The sequence below is a fragment of the Carcharodon carcharias genome, chromosome 17, assembly GCF_017639515.1.
Source record: "Carcharodon carcharias isolate sCarCar2 chromosome 17, sCarCar2.pri, whole genome shotgun sequence".
NCBI classification, from domain to species: Eukaryota; Metazoa; Chordata; class Chondrichthyes; order Lamniformes; family Lamnidae; genus Carcharodon; species Carcharodon carcharias.
In genome coordinates, this window is record NC_054483.1 from 93,940,860 (window position 1) to 93,961,236 (window position 20,377).

The 20,377-nt window shown below is 46.3% G+C and overlaps 1 protein-coding gene across 6 annotated transcripts in view; it reads left to right on the plus strand.

Annotated features, from left to right (window-relative positions):
- Positions 1-20,377, plus strand: part of blnk (B cell linker) — a 241,080-nt gene that overhangs the window by 162,257 nt on the left and 58,446 nt on the right. For all 6 annotated transcript variants that reach the window (XM_041210356.1, XM_041210354.1, XM_041210355.1 and 3 more), the window contains 2 exons: positions 14,232-14,400; positions 16,046-16,188. In XM_041210356.1, coding sequence (XP_041066290.1) covers positions 14,232-14,400; positions 16,046-16,188 — 312 coding nt within the window. The remainder of the gene's footprint in view (positions 1-14,231; positions 14,401-16,045; positions 16,189-20,377) is intronic.

Consider the following 20,377-nt stretch of genomic DNA (forward strand, 5'->3'; position numbering starts at 1 on the left):
CCAGCAGGTGAGCCCGGTGCCTTCGTCAACAGGAAGGGCTTCCACTCCATGAACGTGCAGCAGTTAGTGTGTGATCACAGGATGCTGATTCTACAAGTATGCGCAAGGTACCCAGGCAGCTCCCATGACCCCTACATCCTCAGACACTCCCAGGTGCCGGGGCTCTTCAGTGTTCCAGCCTGTGATGGATGGCTGCTGGGTGACAAGGGCTATCCCCTCAGACGGTGGCTCATGACTCCACTCCGTCATCCAAGAACAGAAGCTGAGCAGCCGCGTAATAGGAGCCAAGCCTCCACAAGGGCAGTGGTAGAGAGAGCCATTGGTCTTCTGAAGATGCGCTTCCGATGCCTGGACCGCTCAGGGGGTGCACTCCAGTACCCCCCAGATCATGTGTCGGTGACAGTGGTTGCATGCTGCGCTCTCCACAATCTTGCGCTGGAAAGGGGCAACACTGTGGACGAAGAAGATGTAGACACAGTGGCTGTGGCTGCACATGATGAATCCAGCAGTGAGTCTGAGGATGAACACACACAGGGAAATGCTGAGGAGGTAGATGCTGACCTGGGACTACTCCAGGGAGGCAGAGACACCCAGGATGCTTTAATCCAACGAACCTTCAGCTGGCACAACACAGCTGATCACCAAGACAAATCTGGGCTGCCGCCTCAATACTGGACACCTCAGTGCAAAATCTGCCAAGTCAGCAGGAACTAAGGGCCTTGTATATAAAACTGAATGTCCAACAAATCACTCGTTACACTTTTCTTAAACATACACATGGAGAAGAAATGAGGCACCCTCAGCCATGGTCACACATCTGGCATTTAATGTGTGAAGCAGAACTTATCACAAATAGAAAACAATAGTGTAAACAATCAAAAAGAAATCATAAGGACCTAATCTCGAGCCAGCACTAAAGCACCAGTGAAAAACCTGTGGTGTGCCTTAGGTGCCTTATGCTTTTGTTTGCGGTGTTACATCTTGGTGCTGCCCCATCACTCGGAGTGGCTTGTGAGCCAGCCTGCTGACTCTGCTGTCCTGTTGGCCTTGATGACCTTGGCGGTTGTCCTCTGGCCCGTGGAGCCTGTGCTGGCCCTGCCTGGGAGGGAGCTGCTAGTTCCACAGCTGGCATCTCCCCAGTTGTCGCAGCCTCACCGGATGATACGGTCACAGGGAGAGAGCGGAGGAGCTGGTGCCCTCATCCAGAGCACCCTGAGAAGATCCCGCAGAGAGGACAGGCGGCTGCTGCACCGATGTGAGGTCGCTTCAGACCTGCCCCTGTTCACCATAGATGGATGTTTAACGAGCTGGGAAGCTTGGTGCCCAGACCATCCCCCACACTGGAACTGACCAGCTGAGGTCAATGCCGATGTGAGGGCTTGCTGGTCAGAGCACATCCCCAGGAAGCCCTGATGGGTCTCCTGGAGTAGCCTCTCCACGAGACTCACCACTCTCTCCATGGAGGACACTTGGCATTCGGACATGTGGCCCATTGATTCGGCAAGCGTCTGCGGATACCAAGCCAAGCATAGACTCATGTATCTCCCCCAGATGCTCCCGCACACCCGCCACATTTCCTGCACCTGCTACGTCGCAGGCGACTCCAGAGGCACATCATCAGGCACCAACTGAGCATATGCCTGGTCCCCTGCAGCCCTCCGACTGCTGGCGCCATGGGCAATCTCTGTCTCTGCAGCTCCTCCAGCAACTGTGAAGTGCCCTCACCGCTGTGCTCCAGGACACTAGCCTTTGTTCTAATTCCCACCGGGGTGCTAATATCTTTGCTGGTGCCTGCCTCACAGAGATGGTGTGATGCTGGTGAGACTTCAGGCCCCTCAGGTGTGAGAGGGGGCCTCTGCTGCTCCTCCTCCCGGCCATGCTGTGATGATGCTGAAAGGAAGAACAAGGACAGTGGATCAGTTATTCATCCCTGTCCCCCCGGCTCAAAATGCGCTCAACCTCCCATAACCAATGGTCCAGCAATGTTGCAACAATAACTAATTTAACAAACATCAGTGCTATGGGTGTCGGGAGGACAATGTGGACCTCACTGTTGGCCTTAAATACCTGGCCGTGCCACCCTAGCCTCACCGACACCAGTAGACCTGGGTGCATGGCGCCTCTCCAGCTCAAGGGCCTCCTGCTCGAAGCGGCTTAATATGGAAAGCTGTGTCTGGCCGCCTCCAGTCCTCACACACTCGGCTGCATTGTGAGCATTCTTCTCCTGGTAAAGAGCGAAAAGCATTGATTAGGGCAAATTGCACATGGACTCTGCTCACTCATGGCACACCCCAGCCAGAGTGGGACATATCAGGCCTCTAGTGCCTCCTCTCCCTGCTGCTGCTGATCGCTCAAAGAAGCCAGGCCTGCTCCCCACCCCCACCCCCACCGCCCCTTGGACACATGCTGCCTACATCACATTAGGAACCACATGGTATCTCCTCCCATAGCAAGGAGGCACAAGCACGTGCAGCGTAGAGGGCAGCAGATGGTTCATTACCATGCCACCTTGAGGCTCCCCTTCCACCATCTCATCACCCTGACTAGGACATGTTCTGAAGTTCTGAGCCTGCACCTAGGTGCAGCTCCTCCAGTTTGCGCCCAGACCAGTCATGTGGGACTAAGATTAACATATGCTGTGGGGGAAAACGCATCTCCTCATGACCCATTCAGGCTGACCTCAGCATGGGCACTATCTGCTTGCCCACCCAGCAAAGGAAAAATGCCCTCAATGATTCAATGCAGTCACTACACTCAGACTTGGTTGGGGGGGTTGTGGGGTGGGGTGCGGGAGGGGGGTACTGCAGAGGGCAAGCTGAACTGTTGGGTTAAATGCCCAATGCCAACATGGTCCTCACCCTGCCAGAGTGCCACAACATTAAAGCACTTACGGCACTGGATCCAGGTGCGCCACATCACATCGTGGGAGCTCATCATCTCCACCACTTCCACCCAGGCATGTTTAGTCATGTGGGGGGGCCTCCTCCTCCCATCCTGGGGGACCAACAGCTACCGCTGTGCTGCCACCTCCTCGAGGAGGGCAGCAAGGCAGTCATCAGAAAAACGAGGGGCACATTGACCCCCCTGCTGGCCTTCCCTGCAACCAGGCCTTCCCTGCAGCCAGGCCTTCCCTGTAGCCTGACCTGCTCTGCTGGCCTTCCCTGCAGCCTGGCCTGCCCTGCAGTCTGGCCTACCCTGCAGCCTGGCCTGCTGCGCTGGCCTTCCCTGCAGCTAGGCCTTCCCTGTAGCCTGACCTGCTCTGCTGGCCTTCCCTGCAGCCTGGCCTGCCCAGCAGCCTGGCCTACCCTGCAGCCTGGCCTGCTGCGCTGGCCTTCCCTGTAGCCTGACCTTCCCTGCAGCCTGACCTTCCCTGCAGCCTGGCCTGCCCTGCAGCCTGGCCTACCCTGCAGCCTGGCCTTCCCTGCAGCCTGGCCTGCTCTGCTGGCCTTCCCTGCAGCCTGGCCTGCTCCGCTGGCCTTCCCTGCAGCCAGGCCTTCCCTGCAGCCAGGCCTTCCCTGCACCCTGGCCTACCCTGCAGCCTGGCCTTCCCTGCAGCCTGGCCTTCCCTGCAGCCAGGCCTTCCCTGCAGCCTGGCCTTCCCTGCAGCCTGGCCTTCCATGCAGCCTGGCCTTCCCTGCAGCCAGGCCTTCCCTGCTGCCTGGCCTTCCCTGCAGCCTGGCCTTCCCTGCAGCCAGGCCTTCCCTGCAACCTGGCCTACCCTGCAGCCTGGCCTGCCCTGCAGCCTGGCCTTCCCTGCAGCCTGGCCTGCCCTGCAGCCTGGCCTTCCCTGCAGCCTGGCCTGCTCCGCTGGCCTGCCCTGCAGCCTGGCCTACCCTGCAGCCTGGCCTGCACACCCGAACCCCTCTGCTGCGGCCTGGAACTGGCCATTGTGAGCAGCCTACAAAAAGCTGCCAGGCTTCTTTTAAACAGACTGCCAGGTCGCCCGCACACTCCCGCTACCAACGAGAGTCGGGAAATACGCTGGACAGGCCTTTATTGGCTCGTCCGGGTAAAATGGCATGTGGACTTGCTTGCAGGCAGTGATTGGGTCTGCCCGCTCCCACTCCATCCCACCCCTCCGCCACACCCTACCCAGCCAAATAGAAAATCCTGGCCCATGAATGAGGAAGATCTGATTATGCAACACGATGGTGATTAAAGAAGGCATAGTTATTTTGCTGTATGTCATTGAATTGATTCATTGTGGCTGTACATGTACAGAGAAGGTAGTAGTCAGCCTTCTCTCTGAATAGATTCAGTGCTTGTGATAATGGTTCTAAGATTCTGACCCAGCAACAATAATGGGATGATATGTAGTGAAATAAAAATATTTTTTTTAGTATACGTTAGATATCATTCTTGAAAGTTAACAAACACTTGACCTCATCTTGCTTACACAATATTAGATGGAATTTACAGCATTACTGCTAGCCACAAGCAAGAAAATAGCAACATAAAGGTTTTGAATCAAGCATTCAGTGCAGCACCTGAACCCCAGTGCAGCATATAAGTGCTGTAATGGGCCATTGTTTGCTATAGCCGGATAACTAATGCTATTAGTTAGACTTGCGTTTAGATGTTTAGGTTTTTTCCTTTTGCTCCACAGTAAGTTGTTGCAAGTACAAGCTGATAACAGCACAGTGAGGGAAACCATGCTTTGAGGACCCAAGTGAACAGGGAAAGCAATTTTCTCCTTAATCAATCAGATTGAAGGATTGTGAGATAAATAGCAGAAGGATTGAGAAGGCAGGGTAAATTAAAGTGGATGAATTCAATCATATATCAGGTACAAAAGGAGAAATAGAGAGACAGAAAGAAAGATTGAATTACAAGAGAGAGAAAAAAGACAGTGAAAATGTAGAAACTCAATGCAACACATATAATGACTTGCAACTAAATAACAGAGGGAAGATCATTGATGAATGTGCTGAGAATGATTGGGCCTGAGATGCTCCTGCAGCAGTGTCTTGGGGCTGAGGTCATTAGCCTCGATCACACATCTTACTTTCTGCTAAGTATAACCCAATCACTGGAGAGTTTTCTCCCTGATTCCCATTACCTTCAATTTTACTAGTGCCCATTGACATCACCCTCAATCAAATGCTACTTTGATGTCAAGGGCAGCAATGTGAATATTGACATTCATAGTTTCATGTTGTGTAATATATGAATGCCCCTCTGAAAGATGGCCCAGCATGAATGAGCCCTTAAGAAATAGTCAAACTTGGAACCTTTATTCTGCTGGCTCAGAGCCCCTGCACACTATACTGATGGCTCAACCTGTCTCTGCTCCTCCTGAATGTGTTTGCACTCGGTGTACAACTGCACAGTGCTGTAATAGAACACTATTTCAGGGACTGCTGCCTGCACACATCCATGAAATTAAGTGACATTTCCAGTAACCCCAGCTGACCACACTTCAGATATGGGGACACTGATTGTACAATGCTGGCCACCACTAACTTCACACCATCCCAATGGAAGTGTATACCATAAGGAGGTCTGTTTCCCATTTACTTTTCCACACAGCAGGAACCTATTCCATGATGGTCTACACACATGAACAGTGGGCAACCAAGCCTTCACACGATCCAGTCATTACTTGGACAGAATCCTCAACTTACTAGCCCCTCACACTCATGTACACTTGCCGAGCTGATGCTGTACTCATCATGAAGCAAACTCACATACTGACTTCTGTCATTTCTGCCAGAATGTTGCAGTCCGGCAGCAGCCAGGCACATTGGGGCATGCCAACCCCAAGAGTCATAGATATGGACTTCTAGGTGCTCGTGGACGAGGTCATGTACAGAAGGGACATTATATTCCCAGAGGGCAGAAAACTCACACCGCCTACAACCAAAAGGACATGGATCGACATCGCGGAGGCTATCAGTGTCACAGAGAAGTATTACCAGACATGTCTCCAGTGACACAAGAGCTTCAACGACCCTTTGTGGTGTGGAAAAATGAGTAAGATCTCCATGGAGCCGACTAGGCCCTTGGCTACAAAGTCTGCAACATGCTCAGCAGCTGAAGGGACACAGGATGCTTGCTGTCCCTCACCTTTGGAGGTGTGTGCGCCCAGGACACTCACGCAGCCTGAGAGAAACTTTGCAGCAGAGAGCTTATGGGGAAGGTGAGGATGCCAACATGCTGCCTTCATCCTCCTGGAGGAGCTTCCCTTCTCCATGCAGGAAAGCAGCACCTTATCACCCTCTGCTTCTTGTTCTCACAAAAGAAAAGGGAAATCAACGCCCAGGAGATGGCCTGGACTGGGAGGGGGGCACCAGTGATGTTACAGTGATCATGGGGGATTTCAATATGCAGGTAGACTGGGAAAATCAGGTTGGTAGTGGATCCCAAGAAAACGAATTTATGGAATGTCTACGAGATGGCTTTTTGGAGCAGCTTGTGGTGGAGCCCACTAGGGTACAGGCAATTCTAGATTTAGTGATGTGTAATGAGGCAGGTTTGATAAGGGAGCTTAAAGTGAAGGAACCCTTAGGTGGAAGTGACCATAATATGATAGAATTTACCCTGCAATTTGAGAGGAAAAAGCTGGAATTAGATGTAACGGTATTACAGTTGAATAAAGGCAACTACAGAGGCATGAGGGAGGAGCTGGCCAGAATTGACTGGGAGATGCACCTAGCAGGAAAGACAGTGGAACAGCAAAGGCAGGAATTTCTGGGAGTAATTTGGGAGACACAGCAAAAATTCATCCCTAGGAAGAAGAAGCATACTAAAGGGAGGACGAGGCAACCGTGGCTGACAAGGGAAGTCAGGGACAGCATAAAAGCTAAAGAGAAAACATACAATGCGGTGAAGAGCAGTGGGAAACCAGGGGATTGGGAAGCCTACAAAGACCAACAGAGGACAACTAAAAAAGAAATAAGGAGAGAGAAGATTAACTATGAGGGTAAACTAGCCAGTAATATAAAAGAAAATTGCAAGAGTTTTTTTAGATATATAAAGGGTAAAAGTGGACATTGAGTTGCTGGAAAATGACGCTGGAGAAGTAGTAGAAGAAATGGCGGAGGAACTGAATAGGTACTTTGCATCACTCTTTACAGTGGAAGACACGAGTGACATCCCCAAAGTTCAAGAGAGTTGGGGGGGCAGAGGTGAGTATGGTGGCCATTACCAAGGAGAAGGAGCTAGGAAACCTGAAAGGTCTGAAGGTGGATAAATTACCTGGACCAGATGGATTACACCCCAGAGTTCTGAAGATAGTTGAAGAGATAGTGGAAGCATTAGTAGTGATCTTTCAGGAATCACTGGAGTCAGGGAGAGTCCCAGAGGACTGGAAAATCGCTAATGTAACCCCCCTGTTTAAGAAGTGAGTGAGGCAAAAGACAGGAGATTACAGGCCGATTAACCTGACCTCGGTCATTGGTAAGATTTTAGAGTCCATTATTAAGGATGACATTTCAGAATACTTGGAAGTGCATGGTAAAATCGGGCAAAGTCAGCATGGTTTCATCAAGGGGAGGCAATGCCTGACAAATCTGTTAGAATTCTTTGAAGAGGTAATGAGTAGGTTAGACAAAGGAGAGCCAATGGATGTTATCTACTTGGACTTCCAGAAGGCCTTTGACAAAGTGCCATACAGGAGGCTGCTCAGTAAGATAAGAGCCCATGGTGTTAGAGGCAAGGTACTAGCATGGATAGAAGATTGGCTATCTGGCAGGAGGCAGAGAGTGGGGAATCAGGGGGTCCTTCTCAGGATGGAGGCTGGTGACTAGTGGAATTCCGCAGGGGTCAGTGTTGGGACCACAACTTTTTGCTTTATACATTAATGATCTAGATGAAGGAACTGAGGGCATCCTGACTAAGTTTGCAGATGATACAAAGATAGGTGGAGGGACAAGTAGTATTGAGGAGGCTGGGAGGCTGCAGAAGGATTTGGACAGGTTAGGAGAATGGGCAAAGAAGTGGCAGATGGAATACAACGTGGGGAAGTGTGAGGTCATGCACTTTGGTAGGAAGAATAGAGGCATAGACTATTTTCTAAATGGGGAGAGAATTCAGAAATCTGGAGTGCAAAGGGACTTGGGAGTCCTAGTCCAGGATTCTCTTAAGGTTAACTTGCAGGTTGAGTCGGTAGTTAGGAAGGCAAATGCAATGTTGGCATTTATTTCGAGAGGACTAGAATATAAAAGCAGGGATGTGCTGCTGAGGCTTTATAAGGCTCTGGTCAGACCACATTTAGAGTATTGTGAGCAATTTTGGGCCCCGTATCTCAGGAAGGATGGTTCAGGAGAACGATCCCAGGAATGAAAGGCTTAACATATGAGGAACATTTGAGGACTCTGGGTCTATACTCTATGGAGTTTAGAAGGATGAGGGGGGGATCTGATTGAAACTTTCACAATACTGCAAGGCCTAGATAGAGTGGACGTGGGGAAGATGTTTCCATTAGTAGGAGAGACTAGGACCCAAGGGCACAGCCACAGAGTAAAGGGAAGACCTTTTAGAACAGAGATGAGGAGAAACTTCTTTAGCCAGAGAGTGGTGAATCTATGGAATTCATTGTCACAGAAGGCTGTGGAGGTCAGGTCATTGAGTGTACTTAAGAGCAAGATAGATAGGTTCTTGATTGGTAAGGGGATCAAAGGTTACCGGGAGAAGGCAGGAGAATGGGGTTGAGAAACTTATCAGCCATGATTGAATGGGGGAGCAGACTCGATGGGCCGAATGGCCTAATTTCTGCTCCCATGTCTTATGGTCTTATGGCCTAGGACCATCAGGGCCATTGAGGAGGTGGCTATGGAGATAGCCAGTGCCCCACAGCAGGAGCAGGTTGATGAATGGTGAGACAGTCGTCCCGGGTGCACACGGTCATTGAAGAGGCCCATGTGCTTGTGGTGGGCTGGGCGGAGGGTAAGTGCCTGCATGCAAACCCTTGTCCAAAAACGTGTCGAGCACTGGGTGGTGTCCAGGCCTCAGCACTGCAGAGCCCTCAGGGTCTCCAAGACTAACACTCATCAATTCCTCTTGCTTCTCACACAGGTCCCAGCGTTCTCAGGCCACCCTGCCCCTCTGAAGAATCCCTGGGACAGCAGCAGGAGGAGGAGATGTCCGAGGACACACCATCACAGCAGACGAGTGCACCATCCACCAGCACAGATACTAGCACCTCAGTGGGTCTGTGCACGGGGTTAGAACAGGGTGAGGAGCATATCACTAGTGTGCAAGAGAAGGTGTGTGAGGCCCCAGCTGGAGTATTGCATCCTTGCCTGGGTGCCATACCTTAAGAAAGATGTGAAGGCCCTGGAGAAAGTGGTGAAAAGATTCAGGAGAATGGTTCCCAGGATGAAGAACTTCACTAAAATGCAGCAAATGGCCTGCCCGCCAGGTACACACCCGTCCCAACCTGTATCCCATTTTACGGGAGATGGTGGAGTTGCCAAGTAGCCTGCCTGCCTTTGGGCCTATTGAGGCCATAAATTCAGGGCCAATTAATGGCACTTTGGTGCTCATCCTGCCCCCACCATTCTTTGACCAGCGGCAGGAGGGACCCATGCCATGTGGGAAGCCTGGCAGCTTTTACTGGCATTGGGCAAGGGGCTGAGAACCCCCTTTGGGGGATGTGCCCATCAGAGGCACCCCCCTCAGAAGATTATATGCCTCTTTACCACCCCCCCAACCCCCCCACCACCACCAGCCTCTCAAACCCTGCCCCCCCCCCATCCCCTCCATCTCCCTGCCAGCCAGGCCCACCAATACCTTGGACTTACCTGAAGCCGGGCTTCCATTAGTTCCCCTTATTTGGGATCTGGCTATCATCCCAGCAGTGGCCATCGATTAAACCTGGAGCTGCTGAGACTACAGAGCTCCCTGCCAATCCCGAGTGAGGGGCGAAAGTCCCGTCTACTGCCAAGTAAGGCTCCATGGGCCATTAAATGGATGTGGCGCAGCCGGTAATGGCCGGGATGCCTTCCAAATCTTCGGGTGGCTTGGCAGGGGACTCCGCCATCCAAAAAGTCTTGCCTGTAAGATTTCACACACTTTCCTCGCCTGCTGACTCACGCCTGTCACTATTCATGCTGTGATGAAAAATTGTTGCACCTGGAACATCTGGGCCTGAATTTTTCAGGCAGCGGGCGGGCTCGGGCGGGCTTGGGTGGGGGGGGGTGGCGGCCATGGAGCCGATCATCGCCTGCGATTGGCTCTGCGCCGCCATTTTAAATGGGCGGGGCGGTTAAGGCCCGCCCAGCGTAAAACACGAGCCGGAGTGCTCAACGCTACCTGTGCGGGCGAGGGTAGGAGGGAGAGACCGGGCCAGTGTTCTTTCAGACGCATAAAGCGCTTTTTTGTGCACACGCATGCAAAACAGTGCTTCAGTTTCCCTGAGGCATGATGCCACCTCATGGGGATTGAATCGATGTTCAAAACGTTAAATAAAAGGTTTAAAAATTTATTTAAACGTCCCCCATGTGACTGTATCACATGAGATGGGACATGTTTTTATATTTATGATTATTTTCAAAATTTATTTAATAAAAGCTGTAAGAAACCTCACCCCACTCGTGGATGAGGTTTCCTAAAAAAAAGCACAAAGTTGGCTTGGGCTTTTCGCCTGCCCGCCAACCTTAAGGTTAGACGGGCAGCGTTAGCAAGCACAATAATTACTTTGTTAATGGCCTTAATTGGCGCGTGCCCACCAAACAAACTATTGCAGGACTGCACAATGACATCAGGAAGCACGTCCGATTGTCATCGCGCGTTAGTGTGTGAGGCCCGTAACCTCACGCTGACTGAAAAATCCTGTCTCTGGTACAATATTCATTTTACAATATTTACATGTTACAGTATTCAATAACAAAGAAAGGGGCTGTGCTTCCCCCATGGTTGAGTTGCTACCCTGATAGTACTCGGAGGCTATGGTGAACACTTTCCCTTTTGTCAGTTTCATTAACTGGCAGATGCGCTGATGAAAATTTTCTTCAAAAACTTCCTCCCTACGTGCAAAATATCGTTGAGTTTGAATTTGGGACTGCGAATTGCTACCTCAGTGAGATCAATGAGCTCCTTATTAAGCACAAATCTGATTGCCAACTGCGAGCTGTCATGCACTGGGCAAAATGGCAGAGAGCAGAAACAGAGGTGGGATTTCTGGCCACACCACTCAGCAGCCATTTTGTTTGCTGTCCCACCTTCATTCCGATCCAATTCAGGCTGACAAAATCCTGGCCTGCATGTCTCAGTTCAGTATGATTGGCTGAATGGACAGTTACTTGGCTTAATCTCATCCCATAGGTCCCCTGCAGAGGGCACTGTGATGTAAGGGATCTCTAAACATTGTAAATTGACACTCAAAACCCTGAGAAAATTCTGTGGATAATTGTAAGCGTACTGATCACCAGTGCCATTATTTCACTGCTGACCCCAAAATCCAGCCAGCGTAACGAACTGAAATGCTGCTGTTGTAAGTTACTAAGCAAGTGTCTAAGGAAAAAAACCTTCTCAGACATTTGTAAAAACAAACAATTCTGAGCATACCTGACATAATGCAAGGAGATGTAAAACCTGTTTCAAATGGTATTTCCATTTAATGAACATTTCATTAAATTCATCAATGAAGTGTAATTTCCTGGGTTTCTCATCCAGCCTCTGTATGTTTTACAAAATCAATAATTTCTCTATGACTTGTGGAGATTGCCAATCTATCAGCTTTTCTTTCTGAATATAGGAAGTTACTGACCTGAACCTAGGTACTGGATCATTATCCTGTTGAAACACATAGAAGCTCAAATTGCATTGTACAATGCAACTAAGTAATGCATTCTTATCAAAGTCCATTGCCTCTATTTTGAAAAAAAAATTAGCATATTTTATTTTAGAAATAATTGTGCTTTTTTCTAAGAGATGAAAGCAGCATTTTTATTTCCCGATGAGATTACAGTGTTAGCACATGTGAAACTGTATATAAGTGTTTTTGCCTCAAGGTTAACAACTCGCAAGAGCTTATCACCTTTATTATATGAATGTTACCCAAAGTACTTCAGAGTGAAAATAACGCCAGGAAGTGTTAGGAATGGTAAACAAAAACAGAATTACCTGGAAAAACTCAGTGGGTCTGGCAGCATAGGCGGAGAAGAAAAGAGTTGACGTTTCGAGTCCTCATGACCCTTCCACAGAATGGTGATTGATTGCAGAGTCAAAGAGACGGGTTTTAAAGGAGAGCTGAGAGATAGTAAGAGAGTGTGGTTTAGAGGGAACCACAGTGTTGGATCAAGACAGCTGAAAGTGCTACCACTGAAGGTAGAATGGAAGGAGAGATGCAAAGGGAGTGGGAGTATGTGTTGCAGGGGTAATAAGGGGTAATGGACATTCTTCTTATCCAACAAATCAAAGTTACACATAAAAGGAGCGAATTAAAACATTTATATGGAAAACTGACATGGGGCAAGCCCAACACCACCACCACAGAGCCTGCTTAGGTTAAAAACAACATGCTGTGATGCATCAGTCATGAGAGTGAAAGTGCGTTTAGTAGGCAGAAAACCAATCCAGAATGAGTCCAGAAACTTCCTTGCTGTCAATGTATGTCACTCACATGTGGAGAGATGAGAATAAATTCCCTTTTCAACCCTAGATTATTGTTTGTGGCAGGGAAACTTATTCAGTCCAAAAGCCACCGAGGTAGAGAAAGGCTACTTATAATGTTCCAAATTAAATGCAAATGACATTGCCCATATTAGTAAGGCTTAAACGTAAAATGTCAAATCATCCAAAAATTACATTGATGAACTTGTACATAGAAACGAAACCACATTTACAAAGCCTCAGCAAACATCTTCAGGGATGTTTGATATATAGAGATATAACTGACTAATCGTAACCTCCTGCTTAGGTTAAAAACAACATGCTGTGATGCATCAGTCATGAGAGTGAAAGTGCGTTTAGTAGGCAGAAAACCAATCCAGAATGAGTCCAGAAACTTCCTTGCTGTCAATGTATGTCACTCACATGTGGAGAGATGAGAATAAATTCCCTTTTCAACCCTAGATTATTGTTTGTGGCAGGGAAACTTATTCAGTCCAAAAGCCACCGAGGTAGAGAAAGGCTACTTATAATGTTCCAGATTTTTGCAGTAGCAATGACAGCGAAATTGTCAATGTTTTCCATATTACTCCACTGAATTGACAGAAAATTGAGGAGTCCACATGTGCGTAGAATAACACAGAGACCCAGAAGTTGCTGTCAGCGATTCTAAGCTTCTTCAGAGGATGTGCTTTTGAGGTCCCTGTTTGCCCCCCACCAGGATACAATCAGTAGGAAATCTTTAAAATGATGAGAACTCCCACTCCTGCACTGTTAGTCTAAAGTTACCCTTTGTTGAATGAGATGGAACTCGGTTTTTAATGGCGTACTAAGTTCCTAATTACTGGTAAGCACCTTTGCCAACCCTGAAATGCTAATTTTATGCTTCTGTAATTTGAAATTTCTCTTTTTATGATAACATTCCACATTTTTAACATTTTTAAAAGTTTGTTTATCTTTGTTTTAGCTCCTATCATAATTCAACCATTATCATTCATTTCGCTATCTGAAATTTTAAATTAAAAGTAACGGGATTCATTACTTTCAACTTTTTGATATGCTATCTGTGTGAATATTCATTATGATTGGCTGCTTACCCTGTTTGCTGATATCAATGCTGCTGCATTGGAAATCCCCTTGATATGGTGCCAGACTTAAACCAGCATTGGAAAAAGAGGAATTCTGCACCTCAAAGGAGCAGCTTTCTTCAAGGTCAGCAGCAAGTGATCAACTGTAAAATTGGCCAATAAATTACCTATACCAGCATGAAAATAACGGTGAATCTTTGAGAAGCAAATGTTAAAATCAAAGGAAAGGAGTGGTGAGGCACAATTAATGTCATTGATCCCACCTTATTGCACTTTTTTGGTTGTGTTGACCTGCAGATGTGACTATCTGCCCAGTGTAGATATTGCCTAGCATGAAAGTCGCATCTGAAACTTCTGCACTGATGGAGTTTATACACGAGTCTTAAAATAACTTGATACATTTTAATTATTAAATGAATTAGCCTGTTACTTACACAAACTGATGAAATAATAACGTGATGATGTTTTGACTGAGTGAATATTTTCTTTTTATTCTGATTTAAACCAAACCATACAAATTAGATTGCAATATTAATCCAAATATTTTTTAAAATTGTTGTGCTTTGATTAAACTATTGTACCTATGTGCAGGATAATAGTGATTATGAAAACCCAGATGGACGTTCTGATGGCTCAGACACATATGAATATCCACGTGATGATGGTGATGGTGATGAAAATTATGAACCGCCCCCCAGTGAAAATAAAAACAAGAAAATAGTTGCTCAAACTTATCACATTTCTAAGGGTGAATATGCAGGTAATGCATGACTGTTCAGTGTTAAGATTTACAGAATTTTACTGTCACTTTTTGGCTCGATTTTTTTTGTATGAGCTAAGTATTTGGGATATGTGCTGTTCTGGCAATCAATTACTGCACAGAAGTCAGAATGAGTATAAAATCATTCAAAAAGTTAAAGCTTCAATTTGTCAGGAGAGCATCATACTTTAAGATTAAAATTTATAACTTATGCATTCCTTTGGCCATGATGTCCTCAGGCATGCCTTGGTACTTTAAGCACAATTGCAGCTTGTACTCTCATCAACATTTGTACTCTCATCAACTTTCTTAGTAAAATTATCATCAGAGCAATGGAACATCTTTAGTCTTTAAGGAAGTGCCTTAATCAAATAATTCGTCCTTTCGCAATCCACTCTGGTACTAGTTCTCATCACCTTGATGATATATATGCCAAACTGCACTTCACAGTTGCAGTAATTGTTAAATTTGAGACTTAAGATGAATATCCATCTTTCTATGTGCAAATATTATGTTTGATTTGTTGCTGCCTAAATAATGATCTCATTAACTGTGTGAAAATGACTTACATCAAATTCTTCGTAGAATCCAAACTTGGGTACATGAAATCTATACCCTAAATCCAGGTGCTTTTGAAAACTGGACCCCTAATAATTAGGTTCATAGGCTCTTCAGCCAAGCACCTTTGTGGAAAAATTGTATTCCCTCTCATCCCCAGTCCAGTTGCTCACTTGTGTTCAGTCCATCACTCAGTGAAAATCTTTCTGACTCACCAGCCACTTTTTCAAAAACAGTATGTATGGCTGGGCTGATGCTGGGCAGGTAAGATGCCATGATGGAGTTGGTGAGGATGGGACAAGACTTTTGGATTTCCAATTATCTTATAGCCAACATCTTTGTGCGCTGTATGACAGGTCATGGGTGGAGGTCGCACTCACTGCCTCTGCCACTTCCCTCCACAGTTTTTTGAACCATAGTCTGCCCCCACTACCTAGGAGATATTTTTCTATTTTGATAGAGGGTCTTCCATCAAAACATCACTAAGCTCTGCCTGCTGCAGGGACAGCCCCACCCATCATCCCCAACAATGCTGCCCCTTTCTTATTCATTGTTGCCTGGTTCTGCTCCCTGCCAAAAAAGTGTCCGTTTAATCCGTTTAAAAATTCCCCTCCTTCAAAGAGGCAATAAATCAGAAGGCAGCAGTTTAACCACTGCCTTCCTACCCCATTATAACGACAGAGGACTTGTCCAGGAACCTTGTTAGCAGCAATCTCATGATGATGGACAGAAGCCTCATCACTAAGCTGCAAGTGAATGAGAATACAGCCTGCTGTGTCGCTGCGGTATTTTGCTAATGTTTTAATTTCTCTGGGGTCATTTGAGTTTGCATGTGAGAGTAAATATAAAACTCATTGGAAGAACATCAGAAATAGTAGTTACCCATTAAAAGAATTTCAACAGGCATGTGATTTACCAATCATTAAGTGTATTTTCTCCTTGGAAGAATTAATATATTACAGATTTCTGTCTAACAGTAACTTTACATATTACCCAAAAGATCTTTCAAAGCAAGCTGATTAATCCAGTACTGGGGCAGTGGCTGTTTCTAGATCTAGAAAAGTAACGCTCCTTGTCATTTTCATAGACAACCGACCAGGAAACCGGCCAGCAGTCCCTAACACAAAGCTACCTCCAATGTTACCACGACCATCGCCAAGTCCAAACCAACGAAAGATGCTCCCACATCCACAGTCAGCTGGGAAAATGGGAGAAAAGGAAGATTATGAGGTAAGGTCATAATCAAAGAAAGGAGTTATCTTTTTAAATAGACCGTAACCCCAAAACTGCAAGTCTTCACTAGTGGTGAGGGGCCTGAAGTGAGCAATTATAAGTCAGGGTTTTGGATACATCGGCATCACTGCAACTTATAGACTTGCAGGAGTGTGCACTAAGTCAGGATCACTGTGAAGCAGACTGGGAGGAAAGTGAAGCAGGTCAGGATCATTGTGAAGCAGACAGGGAGGAATGTGAAGCAGGTCAGGATCACTGTGAAGCAGACCGGGAGGAGTGCAAAGCAGGTCAGGATCACTGTGAAGTAGACTGGGAAGAGTGTGAAGCAGGTCAGGATCACTGGGAAACAGACTGGGAGGAATGTGAAGCAGGTCAGGATCACTGGGAAACAGACTGGGAGAAGTGTGAAGCATATCAGGATCACTATGAACAGACCAAGAGGAGGCAGTAGGTCAGGATCACTGTGAAGTAGACTGAGAGGAGTGGGTCAGGATCACTGTGAAGTAAACCAGGAGTATGTCAGGATCACTGGGAAGTAGACCAGAATCGATGAAGTAAGAGAGATAAAATGAAACTGACATCACAAGAAGGCTGCGAGTTGACTGTTTGGTGAATATTTTCCCCTTTCTCCAAAGTAAGGAAGTTAGCCTGAGGAGCTGAGAAGTTAAAAATGGTACTTTTTTTTAAAAATAATAAGGGTTAAATAAAGCATACCAATTAACCTCGCTATATTTAAGTGACACCAGAAGATGAGAAGTGAGCAGCTGGTGGGTCTTTATTTTTTAAATAATATGTTTTACTATCTAATAGACAAAGGAATGACAAAGCAGCTCTGACCCTTAGAGTGCACATCTTGTTCCATGTGGGACCTCCAGGGTATTTCCTGTGTCCTGGATAACAATATGTGCAGGAAATGCACCGTAGCTCGAGCTACGGGTTTCAGCACTTGAACAGTAGCTAGCAGTGCTGCGGTGCATCCACAAGCTTCAGAGCTTTGTCGATCATGAGTTTGCGTGATATACAGAGCAAAATGATCTGATCAGGGCAGCCATTATCCTACAGGATGCCATGGATACTTCCTATTTCAGCATAAAGCTTGAATGGTGAAGAAATGGCTCTGGCCCTATTTACAAGGTTGCCAATAAGACCAATCTTACAGTGTGTAGAACTGTAAGAATCCCAATGTGTATATTGACCAGTTGGCCTGCAGTAGATCATGGTAGAGAAGCCCCTGACAGATTTTTCAACTAGTACATCAAGGAAGGAGAGTTGATTTGACTGCTCCATTTCACTTTCAGCCCTGAAAAGTTCCCAGTCTACTTCAGATTGCCCTGGAAGGCCAAAGTATCTCAAAAATTTGAGTAACAGGTGAAGCTAGCTGTTTCACACTGCTACTATGTAGTAGCAACACAACTGGTATTCGCCACTAACAGAATGCTGCCATCAAGCCAAAAAGACATTCTTCCTATCACACAAATGAGTAATGTGGTGTATGAATTTCAGTGCCTGTGTGATGCTAGGTATGTAGACCGAATGTCCCAAAGGCTGGCAGATCGTATCAAACAGCATGTCCCAGCCACTGTTCACAACGGGCAAGGTACAGACCATACCCAACCAGCCCATGCTTGCAAAACTCAAAACACAGTGCCCAATATTAGATGTGATTCTGCAATTGAACATTTGCTAAATAATCCTCAGTGTGCTAAGAATCACACTGACAACCAGTCAAGGTTGAAAATAGTTAAAAAGAAACATAGAAGATGTCAAGAAGGGATATTTAGGTGAAGCCAAACTTAGGTTTTAAAAGTCTAATAATTGTAAGCCTGAGCACATTGTCAGTCGGATTTACAATGTAGCACATTTGCGTGTACTGGAAGCTACATATATTAATGCACAGGGCCCTGATCTTTGCAGACAGAGAGAACATGTAGGCACATTGCGCCTGTTTCAGCACAAAAAATAGCCATTCGCTGACTCATTCCTCAGGGCAATGCCTTGATCAATCAGGGTCAAGCTGCCTGGTTTAAATTTCAAACAATTATTGGCAGTTAACTGTCAGTCACCATCATTGGTGCATTCTCCATGGCAATGCCACGTGCCAACCAATCAGCACCCTGTTCACATACAGTATAAATTATTGTTTTCCCCTTATATTGGTATTCTTGTGAAGGGTCTTGATAAGTGCAAGACAAATAGCTTAGACGTGTCTCTTTTTCACAGCTATACTCAGGTTCTAACAAATGACTACCACTCTAATTTATTGATAATGATCCTTTTTGCTCCTTCAAAGTTCCAAATATATCTTTCTTCACACTAGTTGTATCTGCTTTTCCTCTATATTCTCTGTGGGGAAAGTGGAAAATCTACACCCACATTTTTCAGGTCCTGAAGATAAACTGGATTAGGACATTGGGTGATTGTCTTATTTGCCCAATATACTCGGGCTTACAATTACTGGATTTTTAAAACCCAAGGTTAGCTTCACCTAAATATCCCTTTTTGATTCATTCTGTGTTTCTTTGTAACTCATTTCAACCTTGATAGTGCCAGCCCCATCGATCTTGGATGTACACATTGCAAAATGTGTAACCATGATATGAACTTCGAGGCATCATTATGGTTAGAAAAACAAATAAATTACTGAACTGTATAAGTTGATTTGTAAACTAAACTCAAGGGGCGGAATTTTCCCCCTGACGGGGGCCGGGGGGGAAGTTGAAGAGCGGGTGTGTGGAGGCGCACCTCCGATCGGCGCCCCCAATCAGGGGTGGGCCGGCCAATTAAGGCCCGCCCAGCATGACGTCCACATGGAAGCGCTATGCGCTCCCTGTGCGGGTGGGGGGAATTCCTTGAGCCGAGAGTGCGCTCTTCCCCGCATGTGAAATTGACTTTAAACTTTAAATTAAATTTTTAAATAGACTTTAATTACATGTTTTAAAAACTACATGAAACCTCATCCTGCCCTTTTTCTAATGCCCGCCGGGGCTCCTGGCCTGCCCGCTAACCTTAAGGTTGGACGGGGAGGTCCTTTAATTACTTACTTGACTCTGTCAATGGCTTCACTTGGCCATTAACAGGTCGGCAGGTGCACAGCTGATTCTGCTGAGCCCCCGCCTATCTGAAAATTTAAATGGGGCGTGGCGACATCGGGAGTTCCGCCTGATGTCATCCCGCGTCATTTTATGCATCAGCGAGTGGGTCCCGCTCCCCCGCTCGCCGACCGGGAAAATCCTGGCCAAGGAATTGTTGGCATATTTGTAAGAATATCAATATCTTTGTACATTGTTTTGGTTTTAAATATAAAAAGACTATAAGATGGAATTCATTTGTTCAAAGCATGTTCTTGAAAAAGCCTGATTTTCCTTGCATCTTCCCAAAAGCCCTTCTCAAAATTGATAAGAGAAGCTTTGAAATATAGTATTTTACATCACAGTAGGTGGTGCCAAGAGTGCATACATCAGAGGGATGTTTAATCGGAGGATGGTTTGGTGGTTGGAGATGCGGGGATTGCTGGGTGGGGGGGGGGTGCAATAATTAAAAGTAGCACTCTGGTGTGAAAAGGGGCATGAATTAAATTTTGTAGCTCTGGTAAACTATTTGAAACAATGCGTAGTTGTAAAACATGAAGTAAGGGTTGTATTTGGCAGGAAGAGTACCATAAACCAAAACAGCATAATGCCATTTTTAACTGGAGAAAAAGGGGACATAAAGGGAAGGAAAGAAATCCTATGTGGCTTGGAGAAGACATCTTCATGATTTCTCATTAAAGCTACACACGGTATGCTTTGGATGCAGGACTGAGGTACACGATTTTGTACAGTCGGTTAGGACATTTAAGATTTAAGGGCTATCTGTTACTTGCTCGTCCTGCTTTCTACCCTTAATGTCACCATTAGCACATTCCTTAGCTAATATCACCACCGTCAACACCTCTTTGTCCTTTTGTCTATGACATCTTTGGCAATCTCTTCTTTGCCTCCACCTATCACTGGCCCTCTATCCAGCTCCACCTGTCCCACCCCTCTCAACCAGCTTATATTTCATCTCATTTCTATATTTCCTCAGTTCTGATAAAGAGTTATACGGACTCGAAACGTTAACTGTGTTCCTCTCCGCAGATGCTGTCAGACCTGTTGAGTTTTTCCAGCTATTTTTATTTTTGTTTAAGATTCATAGTTTGTTTGTT